General features: G+C 53.5%; 1 protein-coding gene across 1 annotated transcript in view; it reads left to right on the top strand.

The window, feature by feature from the left end:
• Window positions 1-191: 191 nt before the first annotated feature.
• Window positions 192-21,844, top strand: part of P2RX3 (purinergic receptor P2X 3) — a 33,653-nt gene continuing 12,000 nt past the window's right edge. The window contains exons 1-8 of the mRNA XM_047775703.1: window positions 192-1,020; window positions 8,843-8,978; window positions 9,418-9,489; window positions 9,694-9,757; window positions 10,597-10,690; window positions 10,985-11,062; window positions 11,759-11,900; window positions 12,728-12,864. Coding sequence (XP_047631659.1) covers window positions 902-1,020; window positions 8,843-8,978; window positions 9,418-9,489; window positions 9,694-9,757; window positions 10,597-10,690; window positions 10,985-11,062; window positions 11,759-11,900; window positions 12,728-12,864 — 842 coding nt within the window. The 5' untranslated portion in view covers window positions 192-901. The remainder of the gene's footprint in view (window positions 1,021-8,842; window positions 8,979-9,417; window positions 9,490-9,693; window positions 9,758-10,596; window positions 10,691-10,984; window positions 11,063-11,758; window positions 11,901-12,727; window positions 12,865-21,844) is intronic.

Below are 21,844 nucleotides of genomic sequence, written 5' to 3'. Positions count from 1 at the left end.
CTCTGACCTCCTTCAGCGGGTTAAGGATCTGGTGTTGCTGTGAGCTGTGGTGTAGGTCGCAGAAGCAGCTCGGATCCCACGTGGCTGTGGCTGTGGCTGTGGCTGTGGCATAGGCCGGCAGCTGTAGCTCTGATTCGACCCCCTAGCATTGGTAACCTCATATGCCATGGGCGCGGCCCTAAAAAGCAAAAAAAGAAAAAAGAAAAAAACCCAATGTGATGGTGCTCTGCAGGTAGAGCTTCAGTCACTGCCAACATGAGTAAGAAATAGGAACTATGTAACCCCAATCACCCTCACCCAGGAGACCAAGGGAAACATTCAGGAGACCCCTCCCCTTGACCCATGTATTGCCGGTAACTCAGGAAGGGAAGAGACGCCTGCAGAATTGAACGGCTTTAAGGAAGACACTCCGGATTGAAGGGGATACTCAGCTCAGGCAGGCTATTAGGTGGCTGGGGAGTGGTGTGTTGCAAGGGGCTTTAAAGAGAGCATGAAGCAGCTGGTGAGCCGGGATGAAGATGCAGCATAAGAGGATGGAACCGAAACGATAGACAGAGTGCAGATAAAACATGAGTCCCAGAGGGCCCTAGCCAGCTGCATCCCAGGCAATCAGGAGCCTGGGATTGGAGACCCCACCCCTACCATGACATCACAGGGGAGTGGGGTGGAGACGAACAAAAAGGGGGTCCCCCGCCCTGGCCTTGGACTCTTGGCAGCTCAGAGTGTCAAGAGCAGAGAGGGGCTGGGCACTGGGCTTAGGTGCCTGACTTAAAGGAACAGCCTGCCCTTTCCTTGAGCCCCTCTAAGCTGCCCCCTCCAGACCTTGATCTCTGTCTCCCCATCTGATGACCTCTCCCTCCTGAGGCCACCCCTGGGTCCCTTCTGAGGGGTCATTCTCAGCATGAACTGCATCTCAGATTTCTTCACCTATGAGACCACCAAGTCCGTGGTTGTGAAGAGCTGGACCATTGGAATCATCAACCGAGCAGTTCAGCTCCTGATCATCTCCTACTTTGTGGGGTGAGTCTGTGAACCTTCAGGTTCCAGGAAGGGAGGGCTTCCTGGGGTCCTGTCCCCTCCCCCGCCCCGGCCCCTCAGTGTCGCTGGCCAGCTGCCTGAGCGTCTCCCCTCTGGGTGCAGGGGGTGGGGTGGGAGGGAGTGCAGGGAGAGTCTACTCTGTGGGACCACATCCCAGGAATTGGCCTCTGCTGCCACCACTGGGCATCTGGTCCCCAGATGAGTTCCTTTTCCCAGTGAATCCTCCGGAGTCCACAGCCCTCGGAGAGGAGTCCTTGTTCGCGGACCCCCCTCGGCCAGGAGCAGTCCCAGTGACCACAACCTTCCCCTCTCCCAGCTCCCCCTGACCCCCAACCAGAGAGCAGCCAGACCCCCCCCCTACACACACACATTCCCCTCAATCAACTCTTTGGGGGTCTCAGAAAGGCGAGAGAGCCGGGAAGAGGGAAGGGAGGATGCTGAAACAATGGAGATGTGCCAGTTGATGAGGCGGATGGCAGAGTGGGAGGGAGAGGATGGACCCGCTCTTGAATCAGGGACTCCCCTCCGGCGGGGGCGCGCGGGGGGGGGGTGGACAGTGCGAAGAGGATGTGGAAGGGGAGAGGAGGCCCTTGCTCTTGGAGGGTAGGACAAAGCAGGGGTGGGGTGGGGTGGAGGAATCTGCCCCAGGGGTGGGGGAGGGGGGAGAAACCCAGATACAAATACCAGTTAGGGAAAGAGTTATTGGGAAGAACAGTGGCTTTTCCAAACATCATGTAGAGATCCTCCTTAAGAATCCAACAACGCTCCCCTTTATCAGAAAGCACACAGTTCCGACTCTACCTGACTCTGTACCCTCTAACCCGTCCTGGGAGTTACTTAAGAGCTGGTAAGGGCTGCGCACCCCTTCTCGGCCCTCACCTCTTGGAGGCACCCCCCCCTACCTGCACACACACACACACACACATGCACGCACACACGTGTGCGCGCGCGCAAAAGTCCATGAGCAGACAGTGGCCCAAGGGGCAGGGGAAACAGGTTCTGTCCTTCCTGTGGTCATTCACACCAGGAAAGACAGGCAGAATCCTGGGGGCTTTTCCTTCCTGCCCTGGGGGTCTCTAGCCTCATGCTGTTCCTTGGCCAGTGGGTCTGCATGAGACAGAAAGGCACTGCGGACTGTCACGAGTTAACACAAGGAAAGCAAAGGAGATGTGGGGGTAGGGGCTGGCGTGTGAGGGGCCCCACTGGCCTGCGAGGTCGGAGTAGCGTGTGAAGGTGTGTGCAGAAAGGTGAGCAGGTGCGGATCAAGGGATTTTGGTTTTGCTCCATGTGCTTGGTGAGAAGCCCTGGGCTTCGTTTATGCAGATGTTGTAGGCCAGGAGGTCCATCTGGAGCTCCTTGCAGGAATGTTGGAGAAGGGATTCAAGCTTTGGGGTAGGATTAAACGGCCTTTAAGTTCCCTTCCAACTTGGAGGTTTCCTGAGATCTGGTGTTGGCACGTGTTCCCCATCTGCAGCTCCAGGGCTCAGCTGGGAGTTGGTTCTTAGAGACTCCATGTTCGTGTGCGAATGTGACGCTATTGTCTACAACCACAAAATGGTATGTGGGTCCAGGTGAGTGTCAAAGCTGCCTCAGCACATTCCGGGCTGGCCAGCCTGGCCTTGTTGGCTCCAAGCTGGAGATTGATGGAGGGTAGACATGGCAGGCTCCAGGCCCCATCGGCTCGCCCCCACCCACACACTGCCCTCTGTCTCCCCCTCATCTTGAGCCATCTGATGCTCTATCCTCTGTGCTGGAGCCCCGCCTGCTGGGGCGGGCGTGAGAGGCTCTTTGGCGTCTTGGTACCCAAGCCCATCCATCTCCCAGCCTGACAGCTCCCCACGGAGCAGTGCCTGCCATCAGTGCGCTCTTCGGCCCAGCCCCCTGCCCGGGCCCCATCTTTGTGCACGTGAGCCCAAGCACCGTTAGGATTTACAAATCCATTGTCCTGAATGAAGCAAAAATGTATGGAGCATCTTTTCACGGGAGGCGTTCTGCGTGGAGCAGAAAGCAGTGGGCAAAAGCAGGAAGGGTCCTTACCCTTATGGAGCTTCTGGTGCCAGAGATGGGCATTAATCAAATCAACCCCGCAAACAAATGTCAAATTCCAGCTGTGGCTCGGGGTTGAAGAAGAGACGGACGGTGCTGAGAGGGCGGCTAGGATAGAGGTCCTTGACCTGGTCAGGGAAGGCCAGGCTTTCTGGAGATGTGACATTTAAGCTGAGAGCTGAAGGATGAGGGGAAGCAACCCAGGTGAGAGAGAGGAAGGAAGGGGGTCCAAGGCAGAGAAGCCCAGCTCTGCCAAGGGAAGGAGCCTGGCAGGCGGGGAAGAAAAGGTTTTTGGCTGGAGCAGAGGAACCACAGGCCGGGGGTGGGGGGGGTGTGAGATGGGGGTGGGGTCACAGACAGAGGCCAGACCTGGAGACCTTCAGATCTCTCGTTTTTACAGAAGCAGAATGGATATGGATGAGAAGCTACTGATGTGTTTGGACCTATGTGGGGTGGGGGAGATGGGAAGACCACCCCGGCTGAGACACCAAGGGGTTGGAGCGGGTAGAAGCAGATGCAGCAAAACCTGTGACGAGAGGATGCAGTCATGTGAAGAGAGATGACCATGGCTTAGACTCGAGAGAATCTGAAAGGATTTTGAGGGCTTTGATGTTAATGCTTAACTAATACTTGAATCTCTTCTGTATTAGTCCTGCCAGGTAGACCAGATACATAGCTTTACCCAGACTGTGTGTGACATAAGCCAACCATTTCTCTTTGCACACAACACACCACTGAATCATTTACACACACACACACACACACACACACACACACTCACGCCTCTAGCCTCAGCTGCCTGTCTGTGGTTGACACCACTTCGTCCTGCCTTCCTTATATAACCCAGGTGCACAGAGAGCAGAATGTACTAGGAGTTTCTCACACTGTCTTTTCTGGGCCTAAGTAGTGATGCCCAGTCTCCTGGCAGGGGCGGGGGAGAACTTCCTGGGATCCAGTCCCCTTTCTGGATCCTATGGGCCCCTGAGGAGGAGGAAGGCAAAGATCCCTGGGGCCTGAGTCCCCAGAAGCCAGGGCTTGGCCTGAGGTTGGTTTCCAGGGCCTTCCTGGAGGAAGCCACCACCCTGCAAGCCAGCAGCAAGGGCAGTCCCAGCCCTTCGATGCTCCCTCCACGGGAAGGGCCTGTGGTGGTTGATGGCACCTCTGACCCGGCCGAGCCCTGCTCTCCATGCCCTGTTCAAGGCCCGATCCACAGACTCACCGTTTGCCCAGCCACCCACTTGGGTTCATGATATTCAACCCCTCTCAGGTTTTACATAGAAGGTCAATGTGTAAAGCAGTTAAAAGGGGGTGCTGCCCCAGTTTAAAGAGAGGTGCCTGGAATGCCACCTTCTTGGCCCCCTTCCCACCCTCTCAGCCCGAGGCAGCCCCTGAGGTGACACATGGCGGGGAGCCGTGTGGAAAGCCCCATCATGCAGATCAGGAGGGAGGAGTGGTTTTCGTTCTTGTCTCCCGTCCCCCTCAGCGCAGCCGCACGATGGAAAGACCTAGTTAGAAGCCTGGCCCTGACACCAACCAGGAGTGGAGCCTGGGCAGGTCACTTTACATCTCTACGCCTCAGTCCCCACATCTGGAAAATGGGTTTAGGAACACCTCCTTGGGAGGGTGCTGCCAACGGGAGGGAACGTATGTCAGTGCCTGCCTGGGCGGGGGGTGCCTCAGTGAGAAGGACGCTTATCTCTCAGGCTCCCCGGCATGGCCCCCCACCCCCCAGCCCAGCTCACACCCTCCTCAGACACCCCTCTGCTCGCTGCACACACAACCCACGCCCCTCAGGCCCACCCCCGCCTCCCCGATTCCCCGGGGGGTGGACAGGAGGATGCTGGGATGCTGGCCGCCTTCCTGCACATCCCACCTGCCAAGGAGCTGCCACCCGCCTTCCGCTCTATAAATAATGAACCAGGAACACGAGAAAAAAAAAAAGTCAGAGCCGCAGAGTAAATGCCAAGAATCGAAGTCTCCGTCCTTCTGCATCTCCTCGGCCCTGGCCTCTGGAGACAGACTCAGCCCCTCTGTTCTGGAAATGAAACGTCTCCTTATTCTGAGCGGCCCTGATGATGTCCTCCAGCCCCACGGGGCCTCTGAAACTCTTCCGCTTCTTATTTAACCGGGAGAAAAAAATTCCCCCCCACCAGCCCTCCGACTGGGCACAAGAAGGAGCCTTGAGGGAGGACACGGAACTGGAAAGAGGCTGGTTAACTGTCCCTGGAGCCCTGGGCTCTGCCTCCTGAGACTGTCCTGAGCTAGGAGATGCTGTCCCTGGTGACGGGGCAGGGCCAGGGGGACGAGGACCAGCGTCCCGTCCAGGGGCAGCTGTGGCCAGGTGCTGAGCTGGGACACAGCTGAGGACCGTGAGCGCTCCACGGCCGTCAGCCAGGGTTGGAACCCGCACTCCAGCCTGGGGAGTTAGCACACTGCTCCATGCCTCAGTTTCCTCCTTTGGAACATGAGGGTAATGCCACAGCTATCTCCTTGACTTGTGAACAAATGTTCGATGAACGCTCAGTGCCTAGGGCACTCGGTGTGCTGTGTTGATTAGATAATAATCCTCTGAACCCTACTTCTCATCTGAATGTCCCCAGACTTTAGGAGCAGGGGAGGGGCCTCAGGAAACCATTTCACTTACCAAGCCTCAGAGGTGTAACCATGCAGTGACTGGGCACACGGAGGTTCCAGAAGGGTGTGTGGTAACTGTGTCTCCCACTTGGGTGAGGCTGCAGCAGTGGCAAAGATGCTCCAGCTGGGACCTCACTCCCTTCCCTCCGAGGGTCCCAGCCCAGGAACTGACAATGCTCAGCTGGATGACTTCGCTGTTTCCCGTGAAAGCGATGCTTCTTCCCTTTGGCAAGGATGTCAGGTGGCAGGTAGGGTGTCTCTGGGAGCCACAGACCCTTGGGAGACTTGATGAAACCCCTCCCTGTTCAAATAACAGGAGAGGAGTTCCTGTTGTGGCTCAGCAGTAACGAACCTGAGGATGTGGGTTCGATCTCTGACCTCGCTCAGTGGGTTAAGGATCCAGCGTTGCCGTGAGCTGTGGTGTACGTCTTAGAGGCGGCTCGGATCTTGTGTTGCTGTGGCTATGGTACAGGCCAGAAGCTGCAACTCTGATTCAACCCCTAGCCTGGGAACCTCTATATGCTGCAGGTGTGCCCCCCGCCCCCTGCAAAAAAGAAGAAAAGTGCCCGACCGATTTTCACAGGGGGGTGGTATTCCTGAGAGCATCTTACGAGCACTCAAATGACTTCACTGTACACCCAGCCAGATGTCACCTGGGGTAAGGCAGCCACAACTCGCAGAGGACAGGCCAGGAGCCTGCTGCCAGCCCTGGCTGTGACCCAGCTTTTCTCTCCCACTCAAGACAGCATTCGGGATTCAGGCGCCTGAGGGAAGCCCCCCTGGAGGGAGTGGGGGAACTCTGAACCCTCTCGCTGAAAACTGGAGGAGGAGCTGCTGGCAGATGTCAGCCTCTGTTCCCGTTAACTGGACCCCACAAGTGACTGTGACCCCTGCCTGCCCCCGGAGCTACTCCCCTCTGCGTTCCTCAACAGTAGGGAACCCCAGAGGTCAGAAATCTCCTGGGCCTAAAGTTCCCTCTTTATTTTTTTGCCTTTTTTGTTTTTTTAGGGCTGCACCCAAGGCATATGGAAGTTCCCAGGCTAGGGGTTGAATTGGAGCTAAAGCTGCCAGCCTAAACCACAGCCGCAGGAACACCAGATCTGAGCCACGTCTTCGACCTTCACCACAGCTCATGGCAACACCACTTAACCCACTGAGTGAGGCCCGGGATCAAACCTGGGTACTAGTCGGGTTCGTTACCTCTGAGCCAGGATGGGAACTCCCAAAGTCCCCTCTTCATAAACTCCTCAGGGCAGCTTACTTACTGCCCTCAGCCACCTCCCAGCCTAGGACCTCCCAGCTCTGTCTCCTCTGTACCCCATGCTCCATTCCTTCTTCTCATCTTCATTTGGTGGGGTTTTCCCGCATCAGAAAATGACCCTAGGAGTTCCCACTGTGGCTCAGCAGGTTAAGAACCTGACTAGAATCTGTGAGGATACAGGTTCAATTACTGGCCTCACTCAGTGGGTTAAGAATCAGCGTTGCTGCAAGAAGCTGCACCATGGGTGGCAGATGCGGCTTGGAACTGGTGTAGCTGTGGCTGTGGCATAGGCCGGCAGCTGCAGCTCCTGTTCGGCCCTTTGCCTGGGAATTTCCATATGCTGCAGGTGCAGCTGTAAAAAGAGAAGAAAAAAAAAGTGACTCTAAGACAGCATTCTGAAACTGAGCTCCTAGATGCCATGAGACATTACCACTGCTTCTCCCAAACTGAATGCACAGAATTTTCCAAACATGTGACAGGGTTTTTTTTGTCTGCACTGTGGGGAATATGCCTGCCCGAGTGCTGTCAGGAGCACGTGGGATGGCCCCTCGTTGTATTGAGAGGCTTGAGGGCTGTGATGGGTGATTTCACATAGAAAGGCGGGCGCCTTGCAGAAAGGCAGAGGAGAGACAGTGATGCGTCAGCAGGCCCTTTGTGCTGCTTGGGAAGGCTGGGAGAGTCTGGGAGGGGGACAGGGGGGTGTGAGGGATGGAAGAAGTCAAGGAACCCTCTCTCCTTATGGTCCCGCATGGGCTTAAAGCTGCAGGGGAAAGCCAGTACAGGTAAATGTCCACTGGGTGGCAGCACAGTCCAAGGAGTGAGATTAGAGGCCCCACCTCCCTTTCCACCCAACTCCATTTACCTGCCACGTAAAGGCTCCGCAAGGCCCCTCCCTTCCTCCTCTGTCCCTTCTCATCCCACCCCTGCACGGACGGAGCCTCTGCCAAGCACCCAGCTCCCAGGGCCTTCACTGATTTGTTTGCTGAACACCTACTATGTGTCAGCACATAGAATACAGTCATGAACAAAGCCTGAGATGCAAAGGTCAGAGGCCTGGGATCCTCTCCTCTCTCTGCCAGTCAAAGAGAAATGACAGTGCATGCTCAATGCGGGTGAAAATTGGTTCTTGGGAAGTGAAAAATATCTCACTCTTTTTATGTTGAAAGCAAAAATACACAAACCCTGATAAGCAATGAGGTCCGCCTGTGCAACACAGGGAACTATATCCAATCTTTCGTGATAGAACATGATGGAAGATAAATATGAGAAAAGGAATGTGTATATATATATATATATATATATATATATATATATATATGTGACTGGGTCACTTTGCTGTGCAGCGGGAGTTGACACAACATTGTAAATCAACAATAATTTTTTGAAAAAATATATAAACAAGACATAAATAATATCTACAGTATTAAAATTTTGAGGAGTTACTGCTGTGGCACAACAGGATTGCTGGTATCTCTGCAGCGGCAGGGACATGGGTTCAATCCCCAGCCTGGCACGGTGGGTTAAGGATCCAACATTGCTGCAGTTTCAGCGTAGGTCACAACTCTGGCTTGGATTCAATCCCTTGCCTTCGAACTCCATATGCCGCTGGGCAGCCAAAAAAGAAAGAAATTTCAAAGAAGGGATACATTTAGGGAAAAAAAGTCTACAAGTCTCCTTAGAGGGAATGTGGAGGGCAAGGTGGAGGAACACAAGCCTACACCAGCCCAGGGCTCACTCTTATAGCCCAGCTTCCCCTGGCCGGGCACCTATGTCCTTCTGATGTTAGCAGGAAGGGGACCTCGCCCAGCCTCTGATGGGTCTAGCACCTCCTCTGTTGCTCTCCACCCCTGCTCTCTTGCCCAGGTGGGTTTTCTTGCACGAGAAGGCATACCAGGTGCGGGACACAGCCATTGAGTCCTCGGTGGTGACCAAGGTGAAGGGCTTTGGACGCTATGCCAACCGAGTCATGGACGTGTCTGATTATGTGACCCCACCCCAGGTATGGTCCCCCTACGTACCCCAGAGCCCTGTGGGTGCCTAGACTCAGGGCAGTTTGGAGATGAGGGGGTGCCAATGGGATTCCCAAACCAGATTCTGTGGCATCGGTCATCCAGAAAACCCCTTCCGCAGCGGCTGGGAGGTATTGGGGGCTTGGGCCTGCCTTCCCACTAGCTAGCACCAGGTGTCTGGGTTTCTCTCCGGCTCTGCCCCAACCTGTCCTATAAATGAGGACAACACACAGAGGAAGCAAGAAGGGCCAGGTGGGCGGTTGGAAAAAGCCTGGCTTGGACCCCCCCCTCTGCCTTTTGTCAGCCCTGTACCTTGGCCAGTTCTCTTAGCCTGAGCCTCAGTTTCCTCCTCTCAATAGTGGGAGTAGCAGCAGTGCCTGCCTCGAGGAGTGGCACTGTTGCATTTCTCCCCTCCCTTCCCTTCCCAAGGGCACCTCTGTCTTCGTCATCATCACCAAGATGATCGTAACGGAAAACCAGATGCAAGGATTCTGCCCAGAGGTGAGAGGAGGGAGAGAGGGAGGTTGGATGAGGCAGGTCCGGGAGGAAAATGGGGGGGGGGGAACAATATGGGGGTGGGACGGTGTAAGCAGAGGCCCAGGGTCCAGCCTTGGAGCTGGGTCCCTGGGACCTGCACCCTCCAGAGGTGGTGGGTGGGCTCCCCCAGGGCCAACGCAGGCCCTGCACCCACCTGTCTCCCCACAGAGCGAGGAGAAGTTCCGCTGTGTCTCAGACAGCCAGTGTGGGCCCGAGCGCTTCCCAGCTGGGGGTGAGTGTTGCCCCCTCCCCCCTCACAACCCCAAGATGTCAGCAAGTTCCCCACAGGGGAGAGCCCACCCTAGGCAAGGGAGTGGGAATCGCCCCTTCCCTGTAACTCTGCCAGCATTAATAGCTGCCCACCGTGTGCCACCCAGTGGGGCCGCCCCCAGAGACATTCCCGGTCCAGGTATGGTGGTGACAGACAGGTATGCCAGGAGGTGGCAAGTGCTATCATGGAGGGACTGTGGGATCCCTGGTGTGGGGGGAGATTAGTTCCTAGTGGGTGACCCCAGATGGCTTCCTAGAGGCAGAGTCGTTGGAGATGGGTCCTGAAGTCTGGGTAGGATTTGGCTTCAAAAACGGCATCCTAGGAGGTCCTGCTGTGGCTCAGTGGGATCGGTGGCATCTTGGGAGCACTGGGATGCAGGCTCCATCCCGGGCCTGGCCCAGTGGGTTAAGAATCCGGCGTTGCCGCAGCATCGGCGTAGGTGCAACTGCGGCCTGGATCTGAGCCCTGGCCCAGGCACTCCACATGCTGGGGGGCGGCCAAAAAGGCAAAAAGATAAAGTAAAAAAAGGCATTCTAGGCAAAAGGAGCAGAGGCAGCAAAGGCTCAGAAGAGTGTGATATGAGGGTGTCTTCAGAGTGACTGGGGCTTGGAATGTATGAGGGGAGGGCTGTCACCTCCCTCTGGCTTGGTCTGGGCTATTGGGCCCCAGTTGACCTCCCTGACCCTGCCTGTCCTTACCCTACACCTGTGGGGTCCCTTGCGGGGGGCTGCAGGGCATCCCTGATGAGGAAGGGGTGAAGGGCCAGACATGCCCCCAGCCATTGTCACTCTGCCCTCCAGGGATCCTCACGGGCCGCTGCGTGAACTACAGCTCTGTGCTCCGGACCTGTGAGATCCAGGGCTGGTGCCCCGCCGAGGTGGACACGGTGGAAATGTAAGGACCTGAGCCGACAAAGGACCCGCCCTAGCTCTGCTTTGCCAGCAGGGGGAGCTCTGCATCTCTGAGCTCTCAGGGCTTCTCCTGGGCACCTCCAGCCCTGTCTGCTCCATGGATTCTTCCCCAGCCCACCCTACCTGCTACCCTCCAGTCCCTCTGCCCCTCAGACCCACAGAGGCCATGATCACGTATTTGTTGGGGGACACCCAGAAGGAAGGTGGTCCCTGGGCTGGAAGTTCCTTCTGTTACCCCTTCTTCCAAGAAGCTAAGGCCCCCTGCTCTCTCCCACAGGCCTGTCATGATGGAAGCCGAGAACTTCACTATTTTCATCAAAAACAGCATCCGTTTCCCCCTCTTCAACTTTGAAAAGTGAGTCTGAGCTCCCACCCTAAAGCCCAGAAACAGTGCAGCCATCCCACTCCGCCACTTCGCTCTCCCAGGCGTGGAGACGCACACGCCTTCACCATGATTCGCCCCCTTTCTCCCCCTCCTCCAGCTCCCCTGGGCACATATTCCCGACACACCGTCCCCCCGCAATGCAGGCCATCTCCACCGAGTATTAGGGGAACTCAGGGGCCAGTTTCTCTGCAGCTCTCTGCCCTGGGGCTCAGGACCCCACGTGTGGGTTTTGCTTCAGGCCCGGGGAGGGCCTAGTGTAACCTGGGCCTGGAATTGGGGCGCCTTCAAAAGCGGGGCCGAGGGGCCCCTCCCACCTCCGTTCTCCCCACCTCGAGCCCCTGTGTGGCTGTCCTTTTTCTCTTAATTCAGCCCCTCTTCAGTGACTCCCCCATTCAGCGACTCTTGGGTGGGTGCCGGCCACGTGCAAAGCACAACAGGGGAGCCATGAGTAAAGACTCCTGCCCTCTGGGAGCCCAGCACACAGAACCTAACACGGGAGGGGGTGATGGCAGTTACCAGAAAGATGCAGGGACGGAGGTTAGGGGGAAGGTGGGTGTCCAGGAGGTCGGGCCCAGAGGGTAGATCGGCCCGAGAGGCTAGAGGAAAGTCCAGTCGTGCCGGTTCTCAGATTAACCTTGGGCCTGCCCTGGCTCCTCTCCTCTCCAGGGGAAACCTCCTTCCCAACCTGACAGCCGCAGACATGAAGACATGCCGCTTCCACCCCGACAAGGCGCCCTTCTGCCCCATCTTGCGGGTGGGGGATGTGGTCAAGTTCGCGGGGCAGGATTTTGCCAAACTGGCCAGCACGGTGAGGACCTAGGCACTCTTTCTTTCTCCTGCTTGGGGGCCCTTTGGCAGGTGGTGAGGATGCTGGGGAAGAGGCCCTGAAGGGCGGTAGCGCCACCTGCTGGGAGAGGCCTGGGCCTGCAACTTGGCCTTGGGCCTGTTCTACCCACACCTGCCCTGAGCCGTCTGGCCTCCCTCTCTCTTCCCTGCAAGCCTCGGTTTCCCATTCCTTTCTTCACGCTTTACCTGCAGGCAGAGGCCGCAGATCTCCAAAAAGGCCCACACCTTGGGAAAGTGGATCTGTGGCCACTTTCCTGGGTTGTAGCAAAGGAACTAAAGATACCAAAAACAGAGTTTAGAGGCTCAAGGGTTTAAGTTACTGTACTTCTTTGCTAAGCAACACATGACAGTTTACTCTTCTTTCTCCCTACATCCATCCTCCACCTAAAGGAAGGAAAGAGGGGGAGTTCCTGTAGTGGAACAGCGGAAATGAATCCGACTAGGAACCATGAGTTTGCAGGTTCAATCCCTGGACCTACTCGGTGGGTTAAATCCAGCATTGCCGTGAGCTGTGGTGTAGGTCACAGAAGCAGCTCGGATCTGACATTGCTGTGGCTGTGGCATAGGCCGGCAGCTACAGCTCTGATTTGACCCCTAGCCTGGGAACGTCCATGTGCTGCAAGTGGGGCCCTAAAAACAAAAATGAAAACAAACAAAGAAGAAAGGAAAGAAATCATGTGTATAATTGTCACAATTCCCCCACCCCTGGGGGGCCTCATCCCCTCCAGCAGAGGATAGGGAGCTGGCAGGCTGTGGGAGGGCTCAGATCTGCCCCCTTTCTTCATCCAGGGCGGAGTTCTGGGCATTAAGATCGGTTGGGTATGCGACCTGGACAAGGCCTGGGACCAGTGCATCCCCAAATATTCATTCACCCGACTTGACGGCATTTCTGAAAAGAGCAGCATCTCCCCTGGCTACAACTTCAGGTAACCCCCGTCCCCTGGGATATCGGGAGAAGCAGGCAGGGTTGACCTAAAGAACTAGACCTCCAGGAGTTCCCGTCGTGGCGCAGGGGTTAACGAGTCCAACTAGGAACCATGAGGTTGCGGGTTTGGTCCCTGCCCTTGCGTAGTGGGTTAAGGATCTGGCGTTGCCGTGAGCTGTGGTGTAGGTTGCAGACGCGGCTCAGATCCCGCGTTGCTGTGGCTCTGGCATAGGCCTGTGGCTACAGCTCCGATTCGACCCCTAGCCTGGGAATGTCCATATGCCGTGGGAGCGGCCCAAGAAATAGCAAAAAGACAAAAAAAAGAACTAGACCTCCAGCAACAATGCATCCTGGGAAGAGAAGCTCCCTTGTGCCCCCCTCAGGTTTCAGCTAAAATTAGGGAGGACTTTCCAACAGTCAACCCCTCGGAGATGGCAGGCCATCCTGTGAGCCAGTGGCTCCCAGTCACAGGGAGGGACTGTGAGGAAGAGTCATACTCCCAGGTGGGCCACGTGACCAGGGTCTCCTGAAATGTTGGGTTCTGTGATTCTGACCCGATTCTTAGCTCTGGCTCTGAGGCTGTAATGTGCCAGGCAGCCCCACTCCTTCTCCTGTCCCTGAATTTTCTGAGATTTTCTTGATCTGCAAAGCTCTTAGAGTGGTAGCTGGTATCATTTTACAAGGTGGGCATTTTACCTTTCTGTCCATAACCAGGAGATTTCATCTGAGTCACAAACGGCAATTACAAAGGTTCATCGGGGTCTTTCTAAACAAGAACTCATGCCAATCTTTAAATATTATCTAATTTACATTCCCAATGGTCTTGAGACATGAGGGCTCCCCCCCCCAACTTTGAAGAAAAAGAAGTACTTGGAGATAAACTCTTGGGAACCAGCTGAAAGCCCTTGAAAAGCTCTTGACCTTCTCCCATCCTCATTTCCCCAGCTCTGAAATGGCAGTGGTATCATTATTATCTTGAGGAGTGTATCAGCCAGTGTGTGAAAAGCTTCAGCTCTCTGGAGTTGTTGCTTTTTTTTTTTCTTTCTTAATTTTTTAAGATCTTGAAGTTTCTGGCAGGACCCTGATTATGTACACAGTGCTGTGTATACACTAAACAGACTAAATGAAATGAATAGGCAGGAATCAGGGAAAAAATATATTTGAGAATATATTTCAGCTATATATGCAAATTCCTTTTGTCATGGGGTAGTTTGCAAAATAATGGCACTCATAGCCAAAGAAGTCATTTCACCTTTTCTCACAATCTTTATTCATAGTTTTAAAAAAATAAGTATCCACCCATTCAGCTTTGTATTTAATAGTTTAAAATAGATGTGTATTCTCTGGAAAGAAGAATTTTTTAAAATTGAAAGTGCCTTCATAATCAACTCTAAACTTAAAAAAAAAAAAAACCCATAGGAAACAACACATATTTTAAAGTAGGTTAAAAATACTGTTTGGCTCCCTGGCAGAAATTGGCATATTTATTCAGTCAGTACATCACACTGAAATCAATACAAAGGGTATTTGTACGATGGCTTAAAATAGTAACGTATTAATAAAATTCGTGTGATCTAAAATGCAAGCTTTCCTCTGCATAACTTCCCTCTGGCCATGGGGAATTCTTCAATCCTCCAAATTGCTCATTTGAAAGGAGAGCTTATGAAGAATACAGCTAATATGAAGACCCCAACTCTTGGTCTCATACAGCTTTAGAACAAAGTCTTTCATTTAAATAGAAGACTTGATTTGGAGTCCTTTCTCGCAAATTTGTAGTGCCTTGGCCTGTGCACGTGCGCGCGCGCACATATACACACACGCACACACACTGCCCCTACGACCCCAGACACAGCAGGACACAAGACAGACCAGGTCCTAAATAAGCTGGGGTTATATGTGGAGAGACAAGTTAGGGGGTCTCTAAGGACCCCGCAATGTAATCCCCAGGGGCCCAAGGAAAACCCCCTGAGAGGTGTGGGTCCCAGGTGACCCGCCCCTCACCCCAGACCTCTGGGCTGGAGTATGAAGAGGCAAAGCTGCTGGATTCTACCCTTGTGATTTGAGTTTCCAGAGGGTCTGAGAAGTAGCCTGGGCGAGGGGGAATCTCTGAGGCCGTGGCGGGCAGAGGGCTCTGCCCAAGCTCCCTCCAGTCCCTCTCCTGGGTGCCCACCCACTGCCCTCACGCTGCCTTCAAGTGGCTGGCACCACTCAGACACCCAAGGCTAAGCTAAAGGCCCCCACAAGGAGGCTTCAGGCCACCTTTCTAGATCCTCGGATAGAGATAAAGGGTCATAGCCAGGTTCAGCCCCTCCACAGCACAGTTCCTAAAATGCTCTAAGATGTGTCTGCTCTAGGAGTTCCCGTCGTGGCTCAGTGCTTAGTGAGCCCGACTAGTATCCATGAGGACAAGGGTTCGATCCCTGGCCTCGCTCAGTGGGTTAAGGATCCGGCATTGCCGTGAGCTGTGGTGTAGGTCACAAACATGGCTCAGATCCCCCATGGATGTGGCTGTGGCTGTGGTCAGCAGCTACAGCTCCAATTTGACCCCTAGCCTGGGAACCTCTACATGCTGTGGGTACAGCCCTAAAAAAAAAAAAAAAAAAAAAAAAGGATGTGTCTGCTCTGTAGACACCCTCAAAGCTCTCTGCTAGAGGCCCCATCCTGGCCGCCCCATGTGCAGAGCCTCCTGTGTGCTTTGGCTTACAGTTCCTCCCCAACACCTCCCCCCCGCTCCGGGGAAAGGGCTTCGGTGCCCCCATTTCACAGATGAGAAAAAGGAGGCTTTTGACTTAAGTAATTCTCTCAAGGTCACAGAGCCAGGAAGCATGGGCACCTGCTGCAAACCTGTTTTCTTGGCTGCTTTCCATCCCAACTAGGAAGGCTCGGGACAGTCACCTTTGTTCAGCCTCAGAAAAACGCCATCAGTGTGGTGGACACTTTCATCCGCCACTTAAAGTTGAGGAATCTGAGGGCCAAGGAGGCGAAAAGATTAGCAGCTGCTCAGGCACCATCCCTACCCTGGCCTTTTGTCTCCCAAGCAAATTAATCTCTTTCTCCCGCTCCAACAGAGGCCAGACCTTTTTTTTTTTTTTTTTTTTCTTCCTTGCCAACATCCTGCTGTTGCTCTTTGCTCTGGGGGACATGGACTCATTCAGCCAAAAGTCAGCCTTGTTTTAATCTGCAAACTCCAGACATCCAGAGGCAGCTAGAGATTCACGCTTCCATCACTAGTTACTTCTGCAGCTCCTTTTCCAAATGCCACCCCCCACCCCCGCCCCAAGCCTTTGAGGACCTTGGCCTGCAGCATCAGAGACCTGGAGAGTTTTTAGCTGTTGAAGACCCTTCGAAAACACCTAGACTAAGGTGGTCATTTAACAGATGAGGAAGCAGTTAACAAACCCGACTAGTATCCATGAGGACATGGGTTTGATCCCTGGCCTCGCTCAGCAGGTTAAGGATCTGGTGTTGTGCCGTGAGCGGTGGTTTAGGTTGTACACGAATCTCGGATCTCGTGTTGCTATGGCTATGGTGTAGGCCGGCGGCTACAGCTCTAATTAGACCCCTAGCCTGAGACCCTCCATATGCTGTGGGTGCAGCCCTAAAAAAGCAAAGAACAAACAAACGAAAAAGCAGATGAGGAAGCAGACCCTCCAAAGGAAGACATGATGACGCCTGGGGTCATGGATGCATCTTAGAGTAGCCTAAGAGGTCATTTTCTCCCAGTTCCTGCATCGGTCTCTCTGTGGTGCAGCCCCCTCCCCGTCCCCTGCCAAGATGGCCTGTCCATCACTGACAGCTCCGATTATTGGAAAGGTGACCTCATTTTCAGCTAAAATCTGTCCCCCTTCCACTCCCACCCAAAGCACCTGGTAGCTGTCCCTCTAAGTTCCTCCTTATCTGACTGATCTCCTGAAGGTTTCCATCGGTCCCTACATGAAATTTGGCGCAAGATTTTATTTTTACCTCCTCGGTCTATTCTTCATGGCTCAGGATGCCGGGGGCCACTTTAATTTGGTGTTTTTATGACACCCCTTTCCAAGTACTTTGAGAACACGCAGTTGGTGGGTTCATCCAGCAAGGGTCACCAGTTCCATGGTGCGCAGGGTGACAGGCAAGGGCACCCTCAGTTCAGCAGAGTAGGATTTTAACCAGGGCACCGCGTTCCCCCAAAGTGCTGGGAGCAGGTGGCGTTGTTGTGTGAGTGCTGCATGTGAGTTTGCCCTTGAGCAGTCATGTGTGCGCACGTGCGTGTTTGTGAGGGAGTGTGGGCAGGTTGGGTGTGAGTGGATGTGTGTGTCAGCTGTGTGAGTAGGTGAGTGTGTGCCAGTGTGTCAGTGAATCTACGGGAGCGTGTGTCGGTGGCTAGGCAGAGATGATACAAACTTCAAATACGGTATCAGTCAGGGTCCCAGCAGGAAACAGATGGCTCATGCAAACTGGGTAATTTGAGGAGAATTTGAATAAAGGGACTGTTTCAAGGGAGTAGAGAGAAACCACAAATGATGGTGTAGTGTCTGGAGGCAGTAACAGAACATTGGTGACCATGCAGCTCTGAAGGGACGAGGGCAGGAAGCAGCTCCTGGCACCTGGACACAGAGAGCTGGGAGGAGGGACCCCCTGACAGGAGCTGTGACCCTGCTGAGGTCACAGCCAGAAGCAAAGCCGAGGCAGCAGGGCTCAGGGTGGGCCAGGGAGGAGCGTGATGAGAGACAACCAGTTCTCGAGGCCTGACAACTTCCCTTATGTAAAACCACAGCCCTGCTTCACCTGTGGAGGCCTCTGCCCCTTTCATGCCCCTGGCAAAAGCTTTGATTGCTCAAGAAAAATACACGGATGGATTCATACCTGTGGGCAATTTTGTGCGCAGTTTCTTTTTACAAAGATACTTTATGGAGTTCCCACTGTGGCGTGGTGGAAGCAAATCCAACTAGTATCCATGAGGATGGCGGATGGATCCCTGCCCTCACTCAGTGGGTTAAAGATCTGGTGTTGCTGTGAGCTGTGGCATAGGTCGGCAGCTGCAGCTCTGATTCGACCTCTCACCTGGGAACCTCTATATGCTGTGGGTGCGGCCCTAAAACAAGCAAAAAGGGGGGGGATTCTTTTTTCTATAAATAAGGTGAAATCCATCCTCTGAGTAATGAATTCAAGCCAGCCAGCCAGCCAGATACTTACAGATGAAGGACATGGAAACTCCCTTTCTTCCCCCAGTTTCGCTCCTTTGGCAGGAAGTGTTTGTTTGTCCTTTTTCTCTGCATTTATATTCATGCAGCATAATATTAGGATTTTCGAAGACCTTTCAAAGCTTACCCCAGGGTTCCCTTCTGGCCTAAGAGGAAGCATTCAGTGTTGTCACTGCTGTGGTGTGGGTTTGATCGATCACTGGCCTGGGCACTTCTTCATGCTGCAGACGTGGCCAAAAAAAAAAAAAAAAAGTTTATCCCTGCACCCAGATTGAGAGCCTCTAGAGTTGAATTTGCAAAGCTCTTTCACACCTGCTTTGGACGAGATTTACAGCTCACTGCCCACCCCGCACCCCCAAGGTAGACTCAGAAAGACACTGAGATTTGCCCAAGATTATACAGCCTAATGGAGAGGAGCACCGGTCCTCAAACCCAGGAACCAAATTTATCACTGTTGTTATAGAAGGAAGGAAGCCAAGCACACCTTCTACCATCTCACTGCTTACGGGGAAAAAAAAAGGCAGCCGTCAAGAATATACCTCTGGTCCCGCTTGCCGGACCCAAGCAGAACGATGCATTTAGCAATGTCTGATTTCTTGTTTCTCCTGAGAGTTCCTGAGACAGCTTTGCTACTAAAAGGCAATGCAGTTTTGGATTTCCTCTCTTGGTGTCTGGGACAAAAAACACCCGCTCAGCTGCTAGATGTTCCTCGTGCCGGAGGTGTTTCTAGTGATCGTTTAGCGTTGGAAACGTACCCACGGCAGCTTTCGTGAAGCTCTGAAATTTGGCGCATGCTCTGCTTCCAAGCTGCAACGTGCAGATCAGCAAGATCTTAGGCCAATTGACAGAGACGGAATCAAAGTGCGCCCTTGGCTCTAATCGCTCTTTCTGCAATCTGGATTTTTCTCCTTCCAAAAGCCATAGAATATGTGTTAAAAAGCAGCCTTTTCCATCATTGCCACAGGAACACGTGCAGGGCCCTTTTGGATGGGGCGAAGTTGCTTGAAATCTCCCCGATCTGTTTTCCTCTTCACTTTCTTTAGCTCACGGTGGGAGGCGAGGCAATTGGAGTGATCCTGAACTTATTCAGCCCTTTGTCATGTTCATGTCCAGCCTGTCTTCCCAACAACCGACACTACAGGTAGAAAATATTGGCTAACTCTCATTGAGCACTAACCAGTGAGCCCGGGACTTAGCAAGTGCTCTTATGTGGATTATCCCGTGGTCTCTGAAGAGGGAACATTTTACAGCTGGAAATCTGAGGCTCAGAGGTTGCCAAACAGCAAACAGTGCTAGAGCTGGAATCCAAACCCTGGCAGGCTGGCTCCAGAGCCTGGGCTCACAGCCATGAGTATCCTGGTAAGACCACTGGGATTACCCCCATTTTACAGATGAGGAAACTGAGGCAAAAAAAAAAAGATGCTGCAAGAGCAGACAGCCAGTAACTGGCTCTCGGCGACATCTTCTAACTCTGTGTCCATGTGATTTTTCCCCTGCCTCCTTAAAGATTAATCAACAGTAAAATGCTAAATTTGTAAAAGAACCCGTATTTTAAATATCTGCCTTTGGAATTGATTAGGTTCCTGGAACACAAGTAAATCAATATGGCTTTGGGACCTTTCTCTAAGGGGAAGTGTCCCAGCCCGCTGGGAGGATGTTCCCTCACCTCCTTGCAGCGAGCCTGCCAGGAGATATTTCCCCATCGGTATCAGATCAACTGTAACAGTATATTTCAGCTGGCAAAAGTACTTCCCGCCAGGCAAAAAGCTTTGCTGAGAACACCACCTCCTTCACTTAGACACCCAAATTCCGGGCCCAAGTCTTCCCTCACAGGTCCAACCAGATCCTGTAAGTTTGTTGCTGTTTTTCCTGCTGTTGTAACAGTTACGTGTCCCTGCTTTAGGAAGGAATTTCCACCCCTCCCTGGGAGATGGATGGTTTCTAAACAGATGTCTGAGCGCCTCCAAGGGATTTGTACATGGTGATAAAAAACCCTTCTCCCTTCAGCCAACAATTGTTGGCTGCCAACGGCTGCACATGTCAGCTCAGCGTGAGGAAGCACTGCTAAGGTGCGAGCCATCCAAAGCTGAGTTGGGCGGCTCCCATAGGTAGGGACTCTCTCTCCCTGGCGGTATTCAGGCAGCGGCAGGAAACCTCTCCTGGCTAAGGTGGGGAGGCCTTTGCGCATCTCTTTTAACTTCCAGTTACATCTCATGCTGGGCTTTGTGTGGCTGACACACAGGTGAACAATACCGAGTTTCTATGACCAAGGAATTTTTTTTTTTTTTTTAGGAATTTTTAATCTAGTAGAAATGATCAACGTGAACCCAAATAACAAACATGTTTCTACAGGTGTCCCCGCCAGGGTGCAGTGGGTTAAGAATCCAACTGCAGCAGCTTGGGTCCCTGCAGAGGTGCGGGTTCAATCCCTGGGCTGGCGCAGTAGGTTAAAGGATCCAGCACTGTTGAAAGCTGTGGCGTGGGTTGCTGATGTGGCATGAATTCAATCCCTGGCCTGGGAACTTCCATATGCTGCAGGTGTAGCCCTAAAAACGAAAACAGAAAACATGTTTTAGAAAAATTTTATGGCTGTCTGTGGAAGTTCTCAGGCTAGGGATTGAATTCAGGCCGCACGTGCAGCCTCCAACGCAGCTTGCAGCAACGCCACATCCTCGAGGTCAGGGATCAAACCCTCATCCTCATGGACACTGGTCGGATTCTTAACAAGGAGAACCCCCTAAGAAATGTTTACATGAGCAACTTTTGATGCTGGGGCAAGCCAAGGATAATTAAGAGGAGGCAGAGGTGAAGCAGAAGGAGGACCCAGGCTGTGGGTCAGGAGACGTATAGGCTATGGTTCAGGCCTTGCCAGAGGTGCTCACTGTGACTTTTTGACAGCTCTCATTCCCTTCGTGGGCCTCAGTTTCCTCCTCCGTAAAATGGGCTGGTTAAAGGGGATCATCTCCAAGGCTCCTTCAAGCTCTAAAAGTCTGAATCAGCGCATGTGGGCGTCTGAGGAAAGGCTTTGGAAGCTTGGGCTGCTGAAGCACGCACTCTTATTTATAGACCTGTGGTAGATATCACAGTGGAATGGAGCTTCCACTTGGCCCTGCAGAAGCGCCTCTGACAAGTGATTTATTGTGGCAATTGACTTTGTACTTACTCATTCTTTATCTATCGCTGCATGTACGCACATGGGCACACACACACCCACCATACTGTCAGGCTCCAGAAGTGTTTGATTCAGGCCTGCGTTTGGGGGCATCCTGTCTGGTCACAGAGCAACGGGTCCAGTGAGGGGCCTGGGGGGAAAGCCCGCTCAGCTTTGTGAAGAAACACACCCAGGACCTTGCAACATGGGAGCGGTTCCCATTCCTAGACCCCCAGCCAGTGGAAGGAGTGGGAGCCTGACTGAGAGCAAGGGTCCTTGACAGGAAGGAGCAGCAGCCATGGCCACAGGCAGAACCACAGCAAAGCAGGGAAGCAGTGGGTGGGGTAAATATCCCTTCAGTCTCCTTCCCATCCTCTGGTTCCCTGGCCAGTGCCTCCCATTAACCAAACGCCCCGGAAACTGGAGGGGAAAAGTTCTCATTGTGGCTCAGCAGGTTAAGAATCTGACTAGTATCCATGAGGATGCGGGTCTGATCCCTGGCCTCGCTCAGTGGGTTAAGGATCTAGGGTTGCTGCAAGCTTCAGAGTAGGCCACAGATGTGGCTCGGATCTGGCGTTGCTATGGCTATGGTGTAGGCTGGCAGCTGCAGCTCTGATTCGACCCTTAGCCTGGGACCTTCCGTATGC

Source organism: Phacochoerus africanus, chromosome 4 (genome assembly GCF_016906955.1).
Source record: "Phacochoerus africanus isolate WHEZ1 chromosome 4, ROS_Pafr_v1, whole genome shotgun sequence".
In the NCBI taxonomy this organism is placed as follows: Eukaryota; Metazoa; Chordata; class Mammalia; order Artiodactyla; family Suidae; genus Phacochoerus; species Phacochoerus africanus.
Note: the sequence above shows the minus strand (reverse complement) of the source record. Positions and strands in the feature narration are given on the sequence as shown.